We start from the raw sequence: 13,977 nt of genomic DNA on the forward strand, positions 1-13,977 counted from the left end.
TTTTGTACGTTCTTGGAATAATGAAGTCCAGATTTCCTTCATGTTGGAAAGATTTGATCCCAGCTCTGCTTGCTGTGGCTTTGCTGGGGGCTGGGAGGAGAGTTGGGGAGGCAAGGGCTGGGAGTGGGACCCCTTTGGGTGCTGGGGCAGGGGGAGCCAGCCCGGTGGGGGGCTGGGGATGCTGCAGATGAGGGGGGGTGTGAGGAGGGATGGAGGGATGCTCCTCACCTGGCCAAGGCTCGCCAGCTGGGGTGGAGGAGGGTGCTGCAACGGCTCTCGCCGCACTTGCCTCGCCCTGTGTGCTCACCGAGGAGGTGAGGCTGTGGCCCCCGATCTGTGCCCCCTGCCCCCCAGTCTGTGGAGCAGAGTTCAGCCTCCCGGGGCTGCCTTCCAGTCCTCCCCGGAGGATGCTGCGTGCCAGCGGGTGATGGAGGGCGGGACGTGGGGTTTGTAGCCCTCAGCGGGGTGGTGGGTGCAGTGAACTGACATCCCTCCCACGTGTGCCCTCCTTGGCAGGCTCGGCTCCCCCAGACTGCCCTCGATCTCGGCGCCCAGGCCCGTGCCCACCATGCCCGTGGTCGGTGTCCTGCTCTGGGCCACCCTGCTGACTCTGGGCTGGCGGGCTGCCCATCCCAAGGACCACGGCTTTGCTACCCCCAGGGTCCAGCTCTCCTTCAAAGGTAAGAGTCTGGTTGTTGGTGTGGGGGGCAGGGCGGGACCCCAAGATGGAGGAAACCACGGGCACCCCAGTACAGGCTCCTTCTCCTCCTCCTCCTCGCTCGGGGGGCATCAGCAATCTGCACCCTCAGACATCTCCATGGGGATCCATATTCAGGTGTGGCAGAGCTCCCAGTCTGCACCAGCACACGCAATCTTGGGGGGCTGGTAGCCTGCCTAGTCCCCCCAGTACGCTTCCTGCTGTGGGTGGGTGGCTCCCTCCATCTGGCAAAGCTGGGTGCTGAGGTGTGGGAAGCCCCCCCGGCAGCACCCCGATTCCAGACAGCAGCCTGACGCCGCCCCGACCCCCCCAGCTGGTATTAACGCCTGGGAGCTGGCAGGGAGCCGGGAGAGGCAGGAGGGGAGGGTGCTGGGTGGGGGGAAGGGGCTTAACCCTTTCATACCAGGGCTGCTTAGCCCACCCAGCCCCTCTAGGAGCCGTGGGGGGACCCCTGGGTCAGCTTTGGGGTGCACATGGGTGGAGGGGTTTGGCTTGAGCTGCTGTTTTGAGGTTGCTGAGCAGGGCAGGCTGGGGCGCATGAGACAGGTCCCAGGGCTGCAAACCTGGAGGAGCAGAACGGAAATTCCCCCAGTTCCTGCTGGGAGCTTGCCTGCTTGGATGTGTGTCAGGAGGTGACAGTTGTGAGGAGCCTCATGTCTGCCTCCCCTTGGGGTCTGTGGGAGAGCTGGGGCTGTGCTGCCTGTACCCCTCCTTTGATGTCCCACTGCACCTTTGCCCTCTGGTCACCTGCTGAACCTGTGAGCCCAAGGATGTGGTGGCAGAACTGATGGTGAGCACAGCAGAACCAGGCTGGGGGGCTGACAGCAAACTCAGTGAAGCAGCAATAGCCATGGGTGTTACAGGCTGGTCTTGACAGAAAAAATGGCTGGTATGAAGAGTCTGGGGACAAGTCCAGGCTGGAAAACAGTGAGCAAGTTCCTCCCCAGAGGCAGGCGCCACTTTGCTCTCCAAACAGCCTTCTTGGAGGGCTTTGGGGGCTGCTGGGGTTGTTTAGCTGCTGTACAGATGCTTCCCCACCTTGGCTTAAAAGACCTCTTCCTCACATCTGTGGGGAGGGGAGGCTCCAGCAAAGTCCCAGCTGGACCTGGTGCCCACCGCCACACCATGGTGTGCTCCAGGAGTGAGATTAATTCCAGATAGGCATGGTTAAGCTTGCTATGCCACAGGTTAGGGGCTGGTTTGGGGCTGGTTTTTTTTGGCCCCAGCTGGTTGGAGCAATGGTTCCTGGCTGTACTCAGATCTCCAGTCCATCTCCCTCCTGCCTGAGTTGGTCTGGCAGGGCTGCCCCTGCCCTTGCTGCCTGGAGTGGGGATTTGTGCTGGGAGAAGGGCTGATTTGCATTGGCACATGGAGAAGAAATGCCAGTGGTGTGCTGGGTCCAAGCACATCGGGGTTGGGAAGGGGTGCCACTCACCTCTTTCCTGCCTGTACTCTGACAAGGGTGGCAGTGGTGGAGAATTTTCCTAGGGTCTTCCTTGAGGGCCAGCTGGGAGCCACACACCAAACTGCTGGTGAGCAGCTTGCTGACCTGATCATCTGCATGCAGCCTCCCTGAAGCCATAGAACCATGAGATATGGGCTGACAGTGGCACTTTGTGGATGGCCCAGCCACTTCTCTTGCCTGGAGAGGCAGGGATGATACCCAAAGGCTGGCCCCAAATCTCCCAGTGCAGCTGCAGACCGTGGGGCTGGGTGTGATGGGTCTGGGCTGGGGGCACTGGTGTGATGAGCTGGGCTGGGCTCTGCTGTCAGGGATGTTTGTGCTGCCACAGGGCACCAGGTGGCCGTCTGTGCAGTCACAGCTGCGGGTCTCTACCACAGCATCCCTCTGCCTGAAGCATCCCAATGCCAGGGTGGGATTGAGGTGGCCCTGTGGCCAGAGTGCTGGGGAAGGAGCCGCCGTGTCCCCAAGTGTGTCCCCTGGTGCCTTGCCTGGGCGGCCAGGCTGCCTGGAGCCCTGCCAGCTGCGGGAGCGTCTCTGGGTTTGTTTGCCTTTGCTTGTTATCACGCGCCAGAGGTTTGTCGCAGCTCCCTGGGGCCTGCGTCATCCTCTATGGAGCCCCGGCGTCTCTGAGTGCATTAAAAAAAAAAAAAATGTCTACAAAATACTGAAGTGATAGGAAAGGGGTGGGAACCGAGCTCCCGTGCCCTGGTGCAGGGTGACGGGCTGAGCAGGGTCAGTCCTCCCCCCATCCCGTCACCCCCATGGTCTCTTTACGTCTGTCCTCCTCTCAAGGCTTTCCTGTCCGTGTGTCGGGAGGAGGAAGGTGACCAGCATGGAAAGAACAGTGCTGGGAGCGGCTCCGGCACAGCTCCCTTTTGCCAACAGCTCTTCCCAGATCCCAGCCCAGTGCTGGCCAGAAATAGGGTGGATATTTTTAATCATCTCCGTGCTGACAATTCACTCGCTCCCCGCACTGCTGTACACATCCTGCGGCCCCCTCTGCTCTGGGCCTTCCTCCGGGCCGGGGGCTCGGGCACCACAGAGGCTGGCCCATTCCCCACAGGGATGCAGGAGGTGATGATGATGATGATGGTGGTGATTCATCCCTCCGTGTCCTGCTCCCTGTCCAGCGTGGGAAAAGCATGAGGGAAGGAAGGGTGGGCTCTCGCCCCGCATCATGGCGGGAAGCCCTCGAGGTCAGGGCTCTCTGTGGGGCTTCCAAACGGGAGCCGCTCCCCGCGGCGGGGGGACAGCCGTGCTGGCAGCTCTCGGAAAAGCTGTGGCTGAGGTCCAGCCGGGGGCAGCCCTGACCGGGAGGGGTGGGGTGAGAGGCAGGGCAGTTCCTGCAGGGCTAAAAAGTTACGTTAAAAAGGGTGAATTGAGCATGGAGTCTCCTCTGGGTTCTACTGCCAGCCCCCTGCATGGCCTCACTCCTGCCTGCCTCATGCCTCAGTTTCCCCTCCCACCCCACTGGCATCTCTGCCGGTGGCCAGGAGATACCGGCACGCTTGATCTGGGCCAGGGGGTGGCAGATGGCTGGAGAGGAGCCCGGACAGGGGACCATGTCCTGGGGGCCGCCCAGGCGCCCTCCTAAGCTGCTGCAGCTGTGGGCACTGCTTGGTGACAGCAGGATGGGATAAACAGGGGCTGAGAGCAGGGCCAAGGGCTTAGGGACAGCCAGTGCTGGGAACACTGGCACTGTTGGTCCCCACCCTGGCGTGAGTGCCCCATGCTGCTCCTCAGACCTCTTAAAGGTCAGGGGGATGCCACAGTCCCCTTTTCTGTGCCATAAGGGGCGGGGACATGGGGCTGAACCCTGTGACCCCTAAGAGGATTTCCTTGGCTGGGACAGTGGGGGGCTGCGGCAGGGCCCCTCCACCCGCTGGGACCGGCTGCTGCTGGGGCTGAGCTCCCTGGCTCCGGCTGCGAAGCTCCATAAGCTCCTTAAACCCTCCCCCCACCAAAAAACCCTGTGCAATTTCAGCCCCCCCCAAGCCTCTATGTAATAAGCTAGTTATCCTTCAAATTAACAATGCTCCTTATGGAACAGCATGGCCCTTCCTGGGGCTCTGACATGGGTGTTCTCCCCACTCCAGTGCTGCTTGGGCACAGAGCAAAGGGCCTGGAGCAGCCGCAGTTTCCACCCGGCACCGTGCCCTCCCCTCAGGGGCTGCGGAAAGAAATAATGTCCAAACATTAAACAAAAAAGCCCAAAGAGCAGTGGGTTGGGGCATCTCAGCTCAGCACTTCGCTTTTGGGGTGATTAAAGTAGTTTTTTCTGAAGCCAGGCTCTTTCCTGAAGGGGATTTCATGCTGCTGGAGCATCCCCCGACCCAGCCAAGATCCCGGTCACCACTGCCGAGTGATGCTCCGTGGGGACGGCGTCCCCCCTGCCAGCGCTCCTCGTTGGGGCACATCCACACACCAGCGCTTGGGGCAGGCTCGCCCGGGGATGAATCAGCGGTTTCCGCTGAAAAAAAAAAAAAAAAGAAAAAGTGTGTTTTCTTTTTTTAATTTTTTTTTAATTGTTTTTTGGCACGCACCCAAGCGGCCGGGCTGCGGTGGCTGCGGGGAGCACCCGGCCGGCACCTCTTTCATCCGCAGGGATTTGAGCGGGTGGCTGCAGCACCTGTCCTCTGCCACGGGTGCCGGCACGGGGCGATGCTCCAGGGGGGCTGGAGATGATCGGGGGTGGAAGGCAGCAAGCGGGAACAGGAGTCATTTCATCTCCCAAGCCCCTGCAAGGCAGCTTCGGTTTCCTCCCACCTGTGAATCGGTTAAATGGGAAAAGAGCTTGGCTGGGGGCCACGGAAACTCTCTTATTACATGTAATTAGCTTAATTACATCATAAATAACCCATCAAGGGGTAGCGGAGTGACGCTCAAACAAATAAGCAATTCTGCTTTCATCGGACGACCCACCCAGCTCTTTGATCAGCCCCAGTAACAACAAATGCTTTAACCACGAGAGGGGATACATCCAGCCCCCTATCCCTCTCCGGGCATCGCTCCCCATCCTGCTCCTCTGACGCGTACCCAAAAAACTGCATCTCAAATTTCAAGCAGGGAAAAAAATTGGTAGGGAACATAATCAAAATTTGGGGCACGCTTCTAAATTTGAGGGATAAAACGCTGTAGGATGGAGATGGGATTTATCCCTGCTGTGCCAGGCTCCCTTGGGATCGGTGCTGGGCTCCTCCATCGGCATTTAAAGTGAATTCATTCTTCCCCCTGCAAAGAAAGGGCTCCCGAAAGGCGCTGGCTCCGCCAGCCGGGGTGGGGGGGATAGGGGGGGTGGGAGTGCGGTTATTGAATATAAACACGCCGTGTAATTTACATGCTAATTATGTTGAATGCGCTACAAGCCCATAATTAGAATCTAATTAGGTGAGAGCGCCTGTAATTGGTTTTGGGGAATGCAGTGATGGTGCACCTGGGGAGGTGACCCGCTCGGGTCGTAATGACATTAACTCCTCATGCTGGTGCCCTGGTGATGTTTGGGGGGTCGGGAGGATTTGGGGGGCTGGGGTGAGGTGAGGACTCCTTCGGGGTGTTCGGTTTATCAAAAACCCCCCAAATCCCCCTTTTGCTTTGGAGATCAGCACTCGTCTCCGTGCCAGTGGGTGATGGATAGGGACCACTCACCCCTGCCCGGTGGGGGCCAGTGGTGACAGCCAGCAATGGTGGACAGCTGCCGGAGCTGGGAATGCAGCCCGAAACTGGCATTGCAGGGGGAATTTAGCTTTGCAGAGCATGCAGTCGGGTGGTGGTGCCGCGGGCAGAGCAGAGCATCGCGCCTCGCTGCCAGCCCTCGGGCTCCTGGCCGCCGGCATCACTCGAGGGCGCGGGGTAATTACAGCTCAACGCCCAAGGACACGAAACGATTGCGGGCAGGCGGGTCCCGGGGGGCTCGGTGGAATGCTGTGAGCCGATGGTCCCCAGGGAGGCCACCCTGGCTGTGATGCCGAGCGGCTCCTGGCTCCGGTGCTCGGCAATTAAAATAGGATTAGGCTCTCGGCCAGCCGGGGAAGCTCTGCCGGTGCCGGGATTGGCAATGGAGAAGCAGGAGGGAATATGCTCGTCGGGGCGCATCGGCTAATGAGCCGGCTTCTCCAGCCCGGCCGGGGCCCCCTGCCCCACTTCATCCCCAGGGACACCCCGTGGCTGCTGGGGGCGGGTTTGGGGGCACGGTGACACTGGGGGATTAGGCAGTGCGATGGAGGTTTGGGAGGTCAGAGGTTGTGGCAGGGTCTTGCCCGCCCCGCCATCGTCTTTGGAGAGGGCGTTCCGGGGCGGTAGGTCCGTCACCGCCCTGCTCCCAGAGTGCCCCCTCTGATCGCTGAGCCGTGGGGCTTGAATGGAGCCTTCGGTGGGGGGCCAGGGCCCTTTGTGCTACCGGCCCTGTCCCCTGCCAAACCCGGGAGACGCCCATCCTAATGGATGTGGGGTATTTGGGGCGGTCACTGACATGGAACCCTCCACCACCAAATGTTCTGGAGCTCCGGGATCCTGGGGGTGTTGCTGCTGGCAGATGAGGGGCTGTCCTGGTGTGGGGGCTTCTGTCCAGTTTCATTGCCATCCCTGTCTCTGCCAGCTCCCAGGTGTCTCTGTCCTGAGCAGGAAGCCTGGGTGTGCAGTTCCATCACTGGAAGCTGGGGACGAGCTCTTCTGCTCTGCCTATGTCACTCACTGCCAGAGCCACCCTGCCCTTTCCTGGCTCCTGAGCTCTGGTCTGGTCCCCACCAACACCAGAATCGCACTGAGGGAGGCAGCAGCATACACACAGAGTGTGGGGCACACACCTGTACACATCCAGTGTGGGCCAGCGGGGCAAAATCAGGACAGAGGACAGGCAGGGACCAGACCCAGTGTGCCATGGCACAGTCAGGGACCGCTACAGGACATGCTGGGGACGCCATGGGTGGCATGTGAGCCAGCACCAGCAACAGGCAGCAGCATCTGGAGCCCAGATGGGCCAGGCAGGAGGAGGAGCCTGCCGTGGGTGGGTGGGTGAGCGGCTCCCTGGCCCCTCATCCTTGGCACTGTTCCACTGCACCTCTGCCATGGCCCCCGTGCCTGCAGCCCAGATTCCAGCCCCTGCACGTGCCCACCGTGCTCGTCCCATCTGTCCAGCCCTGGCACACAGGCAGGCCCCCAGGCCAGGGGAGGTTCATGTCACATCCCATGACACTGTTTCCTGCTGCCAGCTCCGATGGGTTCCCACACTGTGTGTGTCCACTGGCCTCCCTGCCATGGCCCAGCGGGTCTGGCATCTGCACAGGTGCCCCAATGAGGAACTGGGGAGCATCACTGCCAGCCGTGGGACAGAGGGCGTGCCCTGGATGGGAAGGGATCCTGATGGCACCTGTGGAACATTCCAGCCCCTTTTGCGGCCAGTGTGTCTGGGAGGTCTGCAGGCACTTGGCCTCCCACTGGGATTGGAAGTTGGCTGCTGGAGCCCTGCCCAGCACTGCCTGGAAGTTGGTGTGATGCTTCCTGACACTGACCTGCAGGACCCTGCTCTGCTCCTCCCCAGGAAGGGGGGTCCCCAGAGCTGCTCCTGGTGCCTGCACAGGGCACTCTTCTGCATGGAGGGACAACCTCCACAGGGTGAGGGTGCTCATTGGATCAATGTGTCATGGATGTGGCATCCAATGGCTGTTGGTGGCATCCAGAGAGGATGACAATGCCAAAGAGTATGGCATCTGGGGCAGATGGCATCCCATGAGGGTGACATCCAATAGCTGAGGATGGCATCTGATGGTTGTTTGTGGCATCCAAAGTGGGTGACACCTTTTAAAAGAGTGGCATCTCCAAAAGAGTTGGCTTCAGAAGCTGATGGCATCACATGGAAGTGGCATCCAATGGCTGTTGATGGCATCCTAAGAGAGCAGCACCTCCAAAAGGAAGCATATGGGGAAGATGACGTCCCATGGGGATGGCATCTGATGGCTTGGAGTGGTATCCAAAGGGGTGGCATCCAGGGCAGATGTCATCCCATGGAGGCGGCATCTGATATTTGGAGGTGGTTTCCAAAGGGGGTGACACCTCCAAGGGGAGTGTCACTTCCAGAGAGTGGCATCTCCAGAGAGGCGGCCTCTAGGGCCGATTGTATCCTGCTGGAGCAGGGTGCTCTGTCTTACTCGTGCCCCGGCCCCTGCCGCGTGGTTCTTGGCACTGGCCCACATCATCTGCAGCACTTCTGCCTTCCATCTGGCTGCCTCATTGCACTTGTGAATATTCATGACCCTCATTATCCTCTTTCACTCCTTGCTCCCACACTTAGGCTAAAAATAACTTTCCAAGGGGGGATGGGGTGTTCGGGGCGGGGGAGAGGCTCATCACCTCCCCTGGAGCTGGTTCCTTGGGATCCCAGCTCTCCCATCCTAGGAGCCAGAGGCTTGGCTGGAACATGGGGTTACAGTGCAGGAGGGGGATGATGCTGGAAATTTTGGGATCTCTGGGCTGGGGTGGCAGAGAGCCCCAACCTCCTGCCCCATCTCAGTGGCAACCTCTGCTCCCTGTTATGGGTTGCTGGATTTCCTGAGCCCAGGTTCTGATGATTTCTCTTCTGCCCACTCTTGGTTGTCCCAGCTGGCCATGAGCATCTCTGTCATTGTCTCTTGTCCTGCACAGGGGTGGCAGTATCATGGTGCTGACCATGGAGTGGAAAGTGGGCACCTCTTCTCTTGGGGTGACCTCCAGCTGGGCCCAGGCTTGGACTCAGGGATGACACTGGCAAAGACAGGGGTCCCTGGGGCACTGACACCTTCCCCTTTCCCCCTGTAGAGCTGAAGGCAACGGGCACAGCACACTTCTTCAACTTCCTCCTCAACTCCAGCGACTACCGCATCCTGCTGAAGGACGAGGACCATGACCGCATGTATGTGGGCAGCAAGGACTACGTCCTCTCGCTGGACCTCCACGACATCAACCGCGAGCCCCTCATCGTAAGCTGCCAGTGCAGGCCGGGGGGGCAGGTGGAAGGGGGTAATTGGGCACTTTGGGGACCTTTTGGATGCCAGGGCAAGAGCTCAGCGGGCATACCTGGTGCTGGTGGGGAAGTGGTGGGGCCAGGTGGGAGTCCTGGTCTCCCGTGGGTTGGTGTTTCCACAGATCCATTGGCCTGCATCCCAGCAGAGGATCGAGGAGTGCATCCTGTCAGGCAAGAACAGCAATGTGAGTAACCACCATGAACCCCCTGCTGGTAGTGGAGTGGCACTGGTGCTTGGCACTGGAGGGGGATTCATGTCATTCATGTCCCTGTATCCTACTCTGGAAAAGCCATTCCCCAGCATGTACAGCTGTGTCGAGATGGGGTGGCTCTCCAGGGTGTGGCAGTGTCCTGTCACCCCTTCTGTTCCAGCCAGGCAGGTCCTGGATAGCTTTCCTGGGCAAGTAGGAGGCCAGGCTCCCCATGCTGCTTCCTCCTACCAGCCAGGGCTGGGCCCTCTGGCTTGCCAGCTCGTGGCCCATGCCAACCCCTGATCCATGCTGTCCCATGCCACATGGCATCCAGTGACCTCTTTCATCCCATGCCCACACCAACATGGCCCCACTGCAGTTTATAGCCCCCATACTTGGGTTGACATGTTCTCCTCTGCTTCCCAGGGGGAGTGTGGCAACTTCATCCGCCTGATCCAGCCCTGGAACCGGACACACCTCTACGTGTGCGGCACCGGCGCCTACAACCCCATCTGTGCCTTCGTCAACCGCGGGCGCAAAGCCCAGGTGAGGGGCGGGAGGGATGGGGGTGCTGAGCTGCTGTCTGGCACGGTGGTGCTGGCACAGCCACCAGGGCACTGCAGTGGGGTGGGTGCTTGGCTCAGCTCTGCTGGCTGCTGGGGGAGGTTGGGGGCTGAAGGCCGTGGGCAAGGGCAGGCTGGGTGTGACCATGGCTAACAGTGTTGTGCTGCTGAGCGGGGCCGAGCCGTCTCCACAGACCAAAGACTTCTCTTCACGCTGGAACTCGGCTGTACTCTGATGGCAGCTGCCACACAACGTGCCCTCCCACCCTGCTGGCTGCAGCCACTGCTGGATCTCCACTGGGACGAGAGACACATCAACCCAGCTTCCCACTTGCTGCTGGGCTGCTGAGCCCCTCACCGTAGATTCCAAGGACGCCAGCACCCGTGCTGCACAGGGAGAACCATGCAGGGATTGTGCCATCGCATGTGGCTGTGTCAGGAACATCCCTGGATGGATGTCACCCAGCACCAAGGACCACAACGTGCCGTGAGAGGGTGGCATCAAAGCTGTGTGCCGCCAGGCAGGATGTGTGGCAGACAGGAACATTTTCTGGACAGCCTTGGGAGGGAGCCAGTCTCTGCAAGCAGCACCATGAGTATCCCAGGGGTCCCAAGCCATGTGAGGTGTCTGTCCCCTCCACACTGGAGTGACAGGTCCCAGGCTGTGTCTTCTCCTGAGGTTGGAGAGGGAATCACCAGCCCAAACTGAGGAAGGATCACGGCGCTGGATATGAAGGACGGGTGTCTGCCTCAGAGCTCCCAAGCCTGGCATAGGCACTGAGAGAGGTGGATGCTGTTCAAACCATTCCAAATTTGGATTGGATTGGGATTGAACTGGGAAGTGGTAGCATATGAGGAGAACCTAGGGTGCTAGTGCTGTCAAGGACAGCACTAGTTGTCCAGCAGAGTCAGTGGCAAGTGTGGAAGTGCTCCAGTGACCCAATAGCTTTGGTGCTGAGGCATTGCTCATCAATGCAGGAGGAACAAGGTGAAAGGTGCCATTTTTGAGCCCCCAGGAGTGAGCCCAGCCTGGCTGGCTGTGGGCAGCCATCTCTCCACTCTCTCTCTCCTACCCCATGCTAGGGCACCCCAGATCTGTGGGAGACAGCAGGATTCATCCTGGAGAAGCTCCTGCTGGAGGCCAGCCCAGGCTGGAGCATCAAGGAACCCAGGGGGACAGCAGTGCTCCTGCTCATTGGGCATTCATCACCCCAGCTCTTGGGGTCCCCTGCTCACCCCTGCCCTGGGGGTCCTTCCCCTGCTGGCGCTAACTCTCTGCCCTGCTCCTTTTCCCCAGGGGTTTCCGCCGAGCCAGCCGGGAGGCCAGGAAAGCAGATCCACCGACAGCCCCCTCAGCCCGAGACCAGCACAAAGCAAGGTGGGAATGGGTCTGGGAGCCCGCCGCAGCCGTGCCCACCTGTCCGCAGGGGCACACCAGAGCCGCGGGCTCCTTCATCCCACTGGCATGCTTCTGACCCCGGGCCGGGGGCATCCCCACCTTCCCCTTCCCTCCCAGCACAGCATCTCCTGGCCACCGGCCTGGCGTCGGCTTTCCTTCTCTCACTAACTCCTTCCTCCTAGCCCATGTAGGATCCCCACCGTGGGGGACACTGTCAGGGATGGTGGCTCTCCACCCACCTCTGACTTTGCCTGACTCCAGGCTTCCTGTGTCCCTTGGAAGTGGGACCGTGTGTCGGCAGAGCCACAGGGCTTGGGATGATTCAGGGGAGGATGCTGAAGTGATGTGCAGAAGGTGTTTGGGTAGGGCCTACAGAAACATTACCGAGCAGCTGCTTCACCTCGCCCAGGAAGGGCGTGTGTCATCCTGGCAGGCAAGCGCACTCAGGGAGGTGTCAGCATCCCTGGCTTCTGGGAGCACCCCAGTGTGCAGCCCACCCTGACAGTGTCACCCTCGAGCCTCTCCTCTCCGGACTAACAGGGGTCAGTGCATGGGCTGGGGAGCATGGGGGACATGGGCACCCCGGTGCAGCCTGGGGCTCCCCCAGCTCCTCGGGTGGTCGGGGGCAAAGGGTGATGCTTGGCAGCGAGCATCTCCCCGACTGCAGGCAGCTCCTGCTGCCAATTCCCCAGTGCCAGCTGGGAAAACACCGTTGCCATTTTAGCCCCCTCAGGTCGCCCCAGTTCCTCTCCCTGCTGGGGAGAGGGTGTGTCTCCTAGCAGGAGCTGCCTGGGGGCTGGCACCATGTGCTTCCTGGCAGCTCTTGGTGCATTTCAAGGTGCATTTTATCGGCAGTGCCAGCGCCACAATGGCTCCTGTGTTGCCTGACCAGGAGGGTGAGATGATGCAGCCAGTGCCAGGGCTATGCTGGAGAGAGAGAGAGGTTGTCCATGTGAGCCGTTTGCCCACTTCAGGAGCGGGGCAGAGGCGTTTGTGATGGTGATGGTGGCACAAACTGTGCGGTGCAGTGATGCAGATGGTGAAATGTGGCTGTGCCCATCTCTGGGCCTGGGTGCCCCAGGAGGAGCTGCTGTGAGCAAACCCTCCAGTGGGAGAAGCCAACAGTGAGATCCCAGCTCCTCATCCCCTCTTGTTCTTCCCACAGCCAGGGCTCCATCAGGACCCTGCTGGCCTCTCAGTGGAGAGTGTCTGTCACCATGTCCATCACCCATGTGCCAAAGCCAGGGAAACAGGGCCAGTGGTGTTGCTTAAGGTGCCCCATGCCCAGGCTCCCCATGGGTGCTCTGTGCTGCTGCTTTGTCTAAGCTGAAGGTGATCTCTATGCCAGGATGAGGAGTGACCTGGCTGGGCCAGCCTGTCCCTGTGTGCCCCCAGCCAGCACTGGCAGAGGATTTTGAAAGTGCCTCCAGAGGCAGTGTGCATCTTGCTCCGGGCTGGGAATGTGCGATGGTGCCAGGGATGGCCACGGGGAAGGCAGAAGTGACAGCAGGGAGGCATCCCATGGAGCAGACACAGCATCTCACCGTGTGAAGAAAAGCACTGGAAGATGGTCCCTGGCGAGAGAAGGACATTGGGTCCAGCAGCTGAGCTGTGCCGAGCTGTGCTGCAGGCCAAACCTGCCTGCTGAAGCTGCTGGAACTCTGTCACCTTGCTGGGCAAGCGGCAATGTGCAGCACAGCCAGCTGGAGTGAAGAGGCAGTCAGAGGGGGATTTTTTCCCAGACCTGGGGAATGGATGCCCCACTTCAGTCTGATGGCTCAGCCAAGTCTCCAGGTGGTGGAGGGCGTGGAGAAGCACTCAGCATCTTCGGAGGAGTCACTTCAGCTTCTCAGGAGACCTGCAGACCCCTTGTGTGGTCCATCCATATCTGTCCTCGCTGCTGTGCACCATCCTGGAGGAAGCTGCCTCTCTTTGTGGGCTTTGGGAGCTGTCACATGAATGGAGGGGTGAAAGTCTAACCAGCTGCTCTATTTCCTTCCTTCTCCAGGATTATATCTTCTACCTGGAGCCAGACAAGCTGGAGTCAGGCAAGGGGAAGTGTTCCTATGACCCCAAAGTAGACACCGTCTCTGCATTAATAAGTGAGTCCTGTGGCTCCCTGGTGCCAGTGCTTGCTGTCCTGGGCAGAGGGAATATGCAGGCAGGATGGAACAACTGCTCCCATCAGGAGCTCTGCCAGGAGTTCCTGCTCTGCCACCTCTGCCTGCTTCAGCTGTGCAGGCAACTGGCCCAGCAGAGGTGGGGATCATGGTTACAGACCAGTGCCAACCTCCAGAACTCTCTGCGATGGTCACAGGCACTGGCTCTTGGTTGCCTGCTGGCTGCTAGCCAGGTCTGGGGCTGGCAGTTGAAGAAGGTGGGTGGATGGGATGAGGTTGGGATTCCTGGATGACCTCTGCCCTCTGCAGATGAAGAGCTTTATGCTGGCGTCTACATCGACTTCATGGGCACGGACGCAGCCATCTTCCGCACCATGGGCAAGCAGACAGCCATGAGGACAGACCAGTACAATTCCCGCTGGCTCAACGGTGAGTGCAGGTGTCACTGACACAGGTGCCATGGAGACCTCATGGCTCCAGCCCTAGAGATGAGACCTGTCCTGTAGTATTGCATCCTTCTGCCAGAA

General features: G+C 60.0%; 1 protein-coding gene and 1 long non-coding RNA gene across 3 annotated transcripts in view; one reads left to right on the plus strand and one right to left on the minus strand.

Moving 5' to 3' along the window:
* Positions 1–499: 499 nt before the first annotated feature.
* LOC107210499 (semaphorin-3F-like) overlaps positions 500–13,977 on the plus strand; it is an 18,417-nt gene continuing 4,939 nt past the window's right edge. Inside the window, exons 1-7 of one of the 2 annotated variants that reach the window (XM_015641402.2) lie at positions 500–680; positions 8,973–9,133; positions 9,300–9,362; positions 9,795–9,914; positions 11,229–11,309; positions 13,339–13,432; positions 13,760–13,879. In XM_015641402.2, the coding sequence (XP_015496888.1) occupies positions 569–680; positions 8,973–9,133; positions 9,300–9,362; positions 9,795–9,914; positions 11,229–11,309; positions 13,339–13,432; positions 13,760–13,879 (751 nt within the window). In that variant the 5' untranslated portion in view covers positions 500–568. The remainder of the gene's footprint in view (positions 681–8,972; positions 9,134–9,299; positions 9,363–9,794; positions 9,915–11,228; positions 11,310–13,338; positions 13,433–13,759; positions 13,880–13,977) is intronic. The other variant, XM_015641401.3, reaches the window with a different exon arrangement.
* LOC117245060 lies at positions 3,566–5,420 on the minus strand. The gene is made up of 3 exons (XR_004499222.1): positions 5,220–5,420; positions 4,773–4,949; positions 3,566–4,653 (listed from the first exon to the last, which is right to left on the minus strand). It is a non-coding gene; the product is annotated as an uncharacterized LOC117245060 (long non-coding RNA).

This window comes from Parus major, chromosome 12 (genome assembly GCF_001522545.3).
Source record: "Parus major isolate Abel chromosome 12, Parus_major1.1, whole genome shotgun sequence".
Classification (NCBI taxonomy): Eukaryota; Metazoa; Chordata; class Aves; order Passeriformes; family Paridae; genus Parus; species Parus major.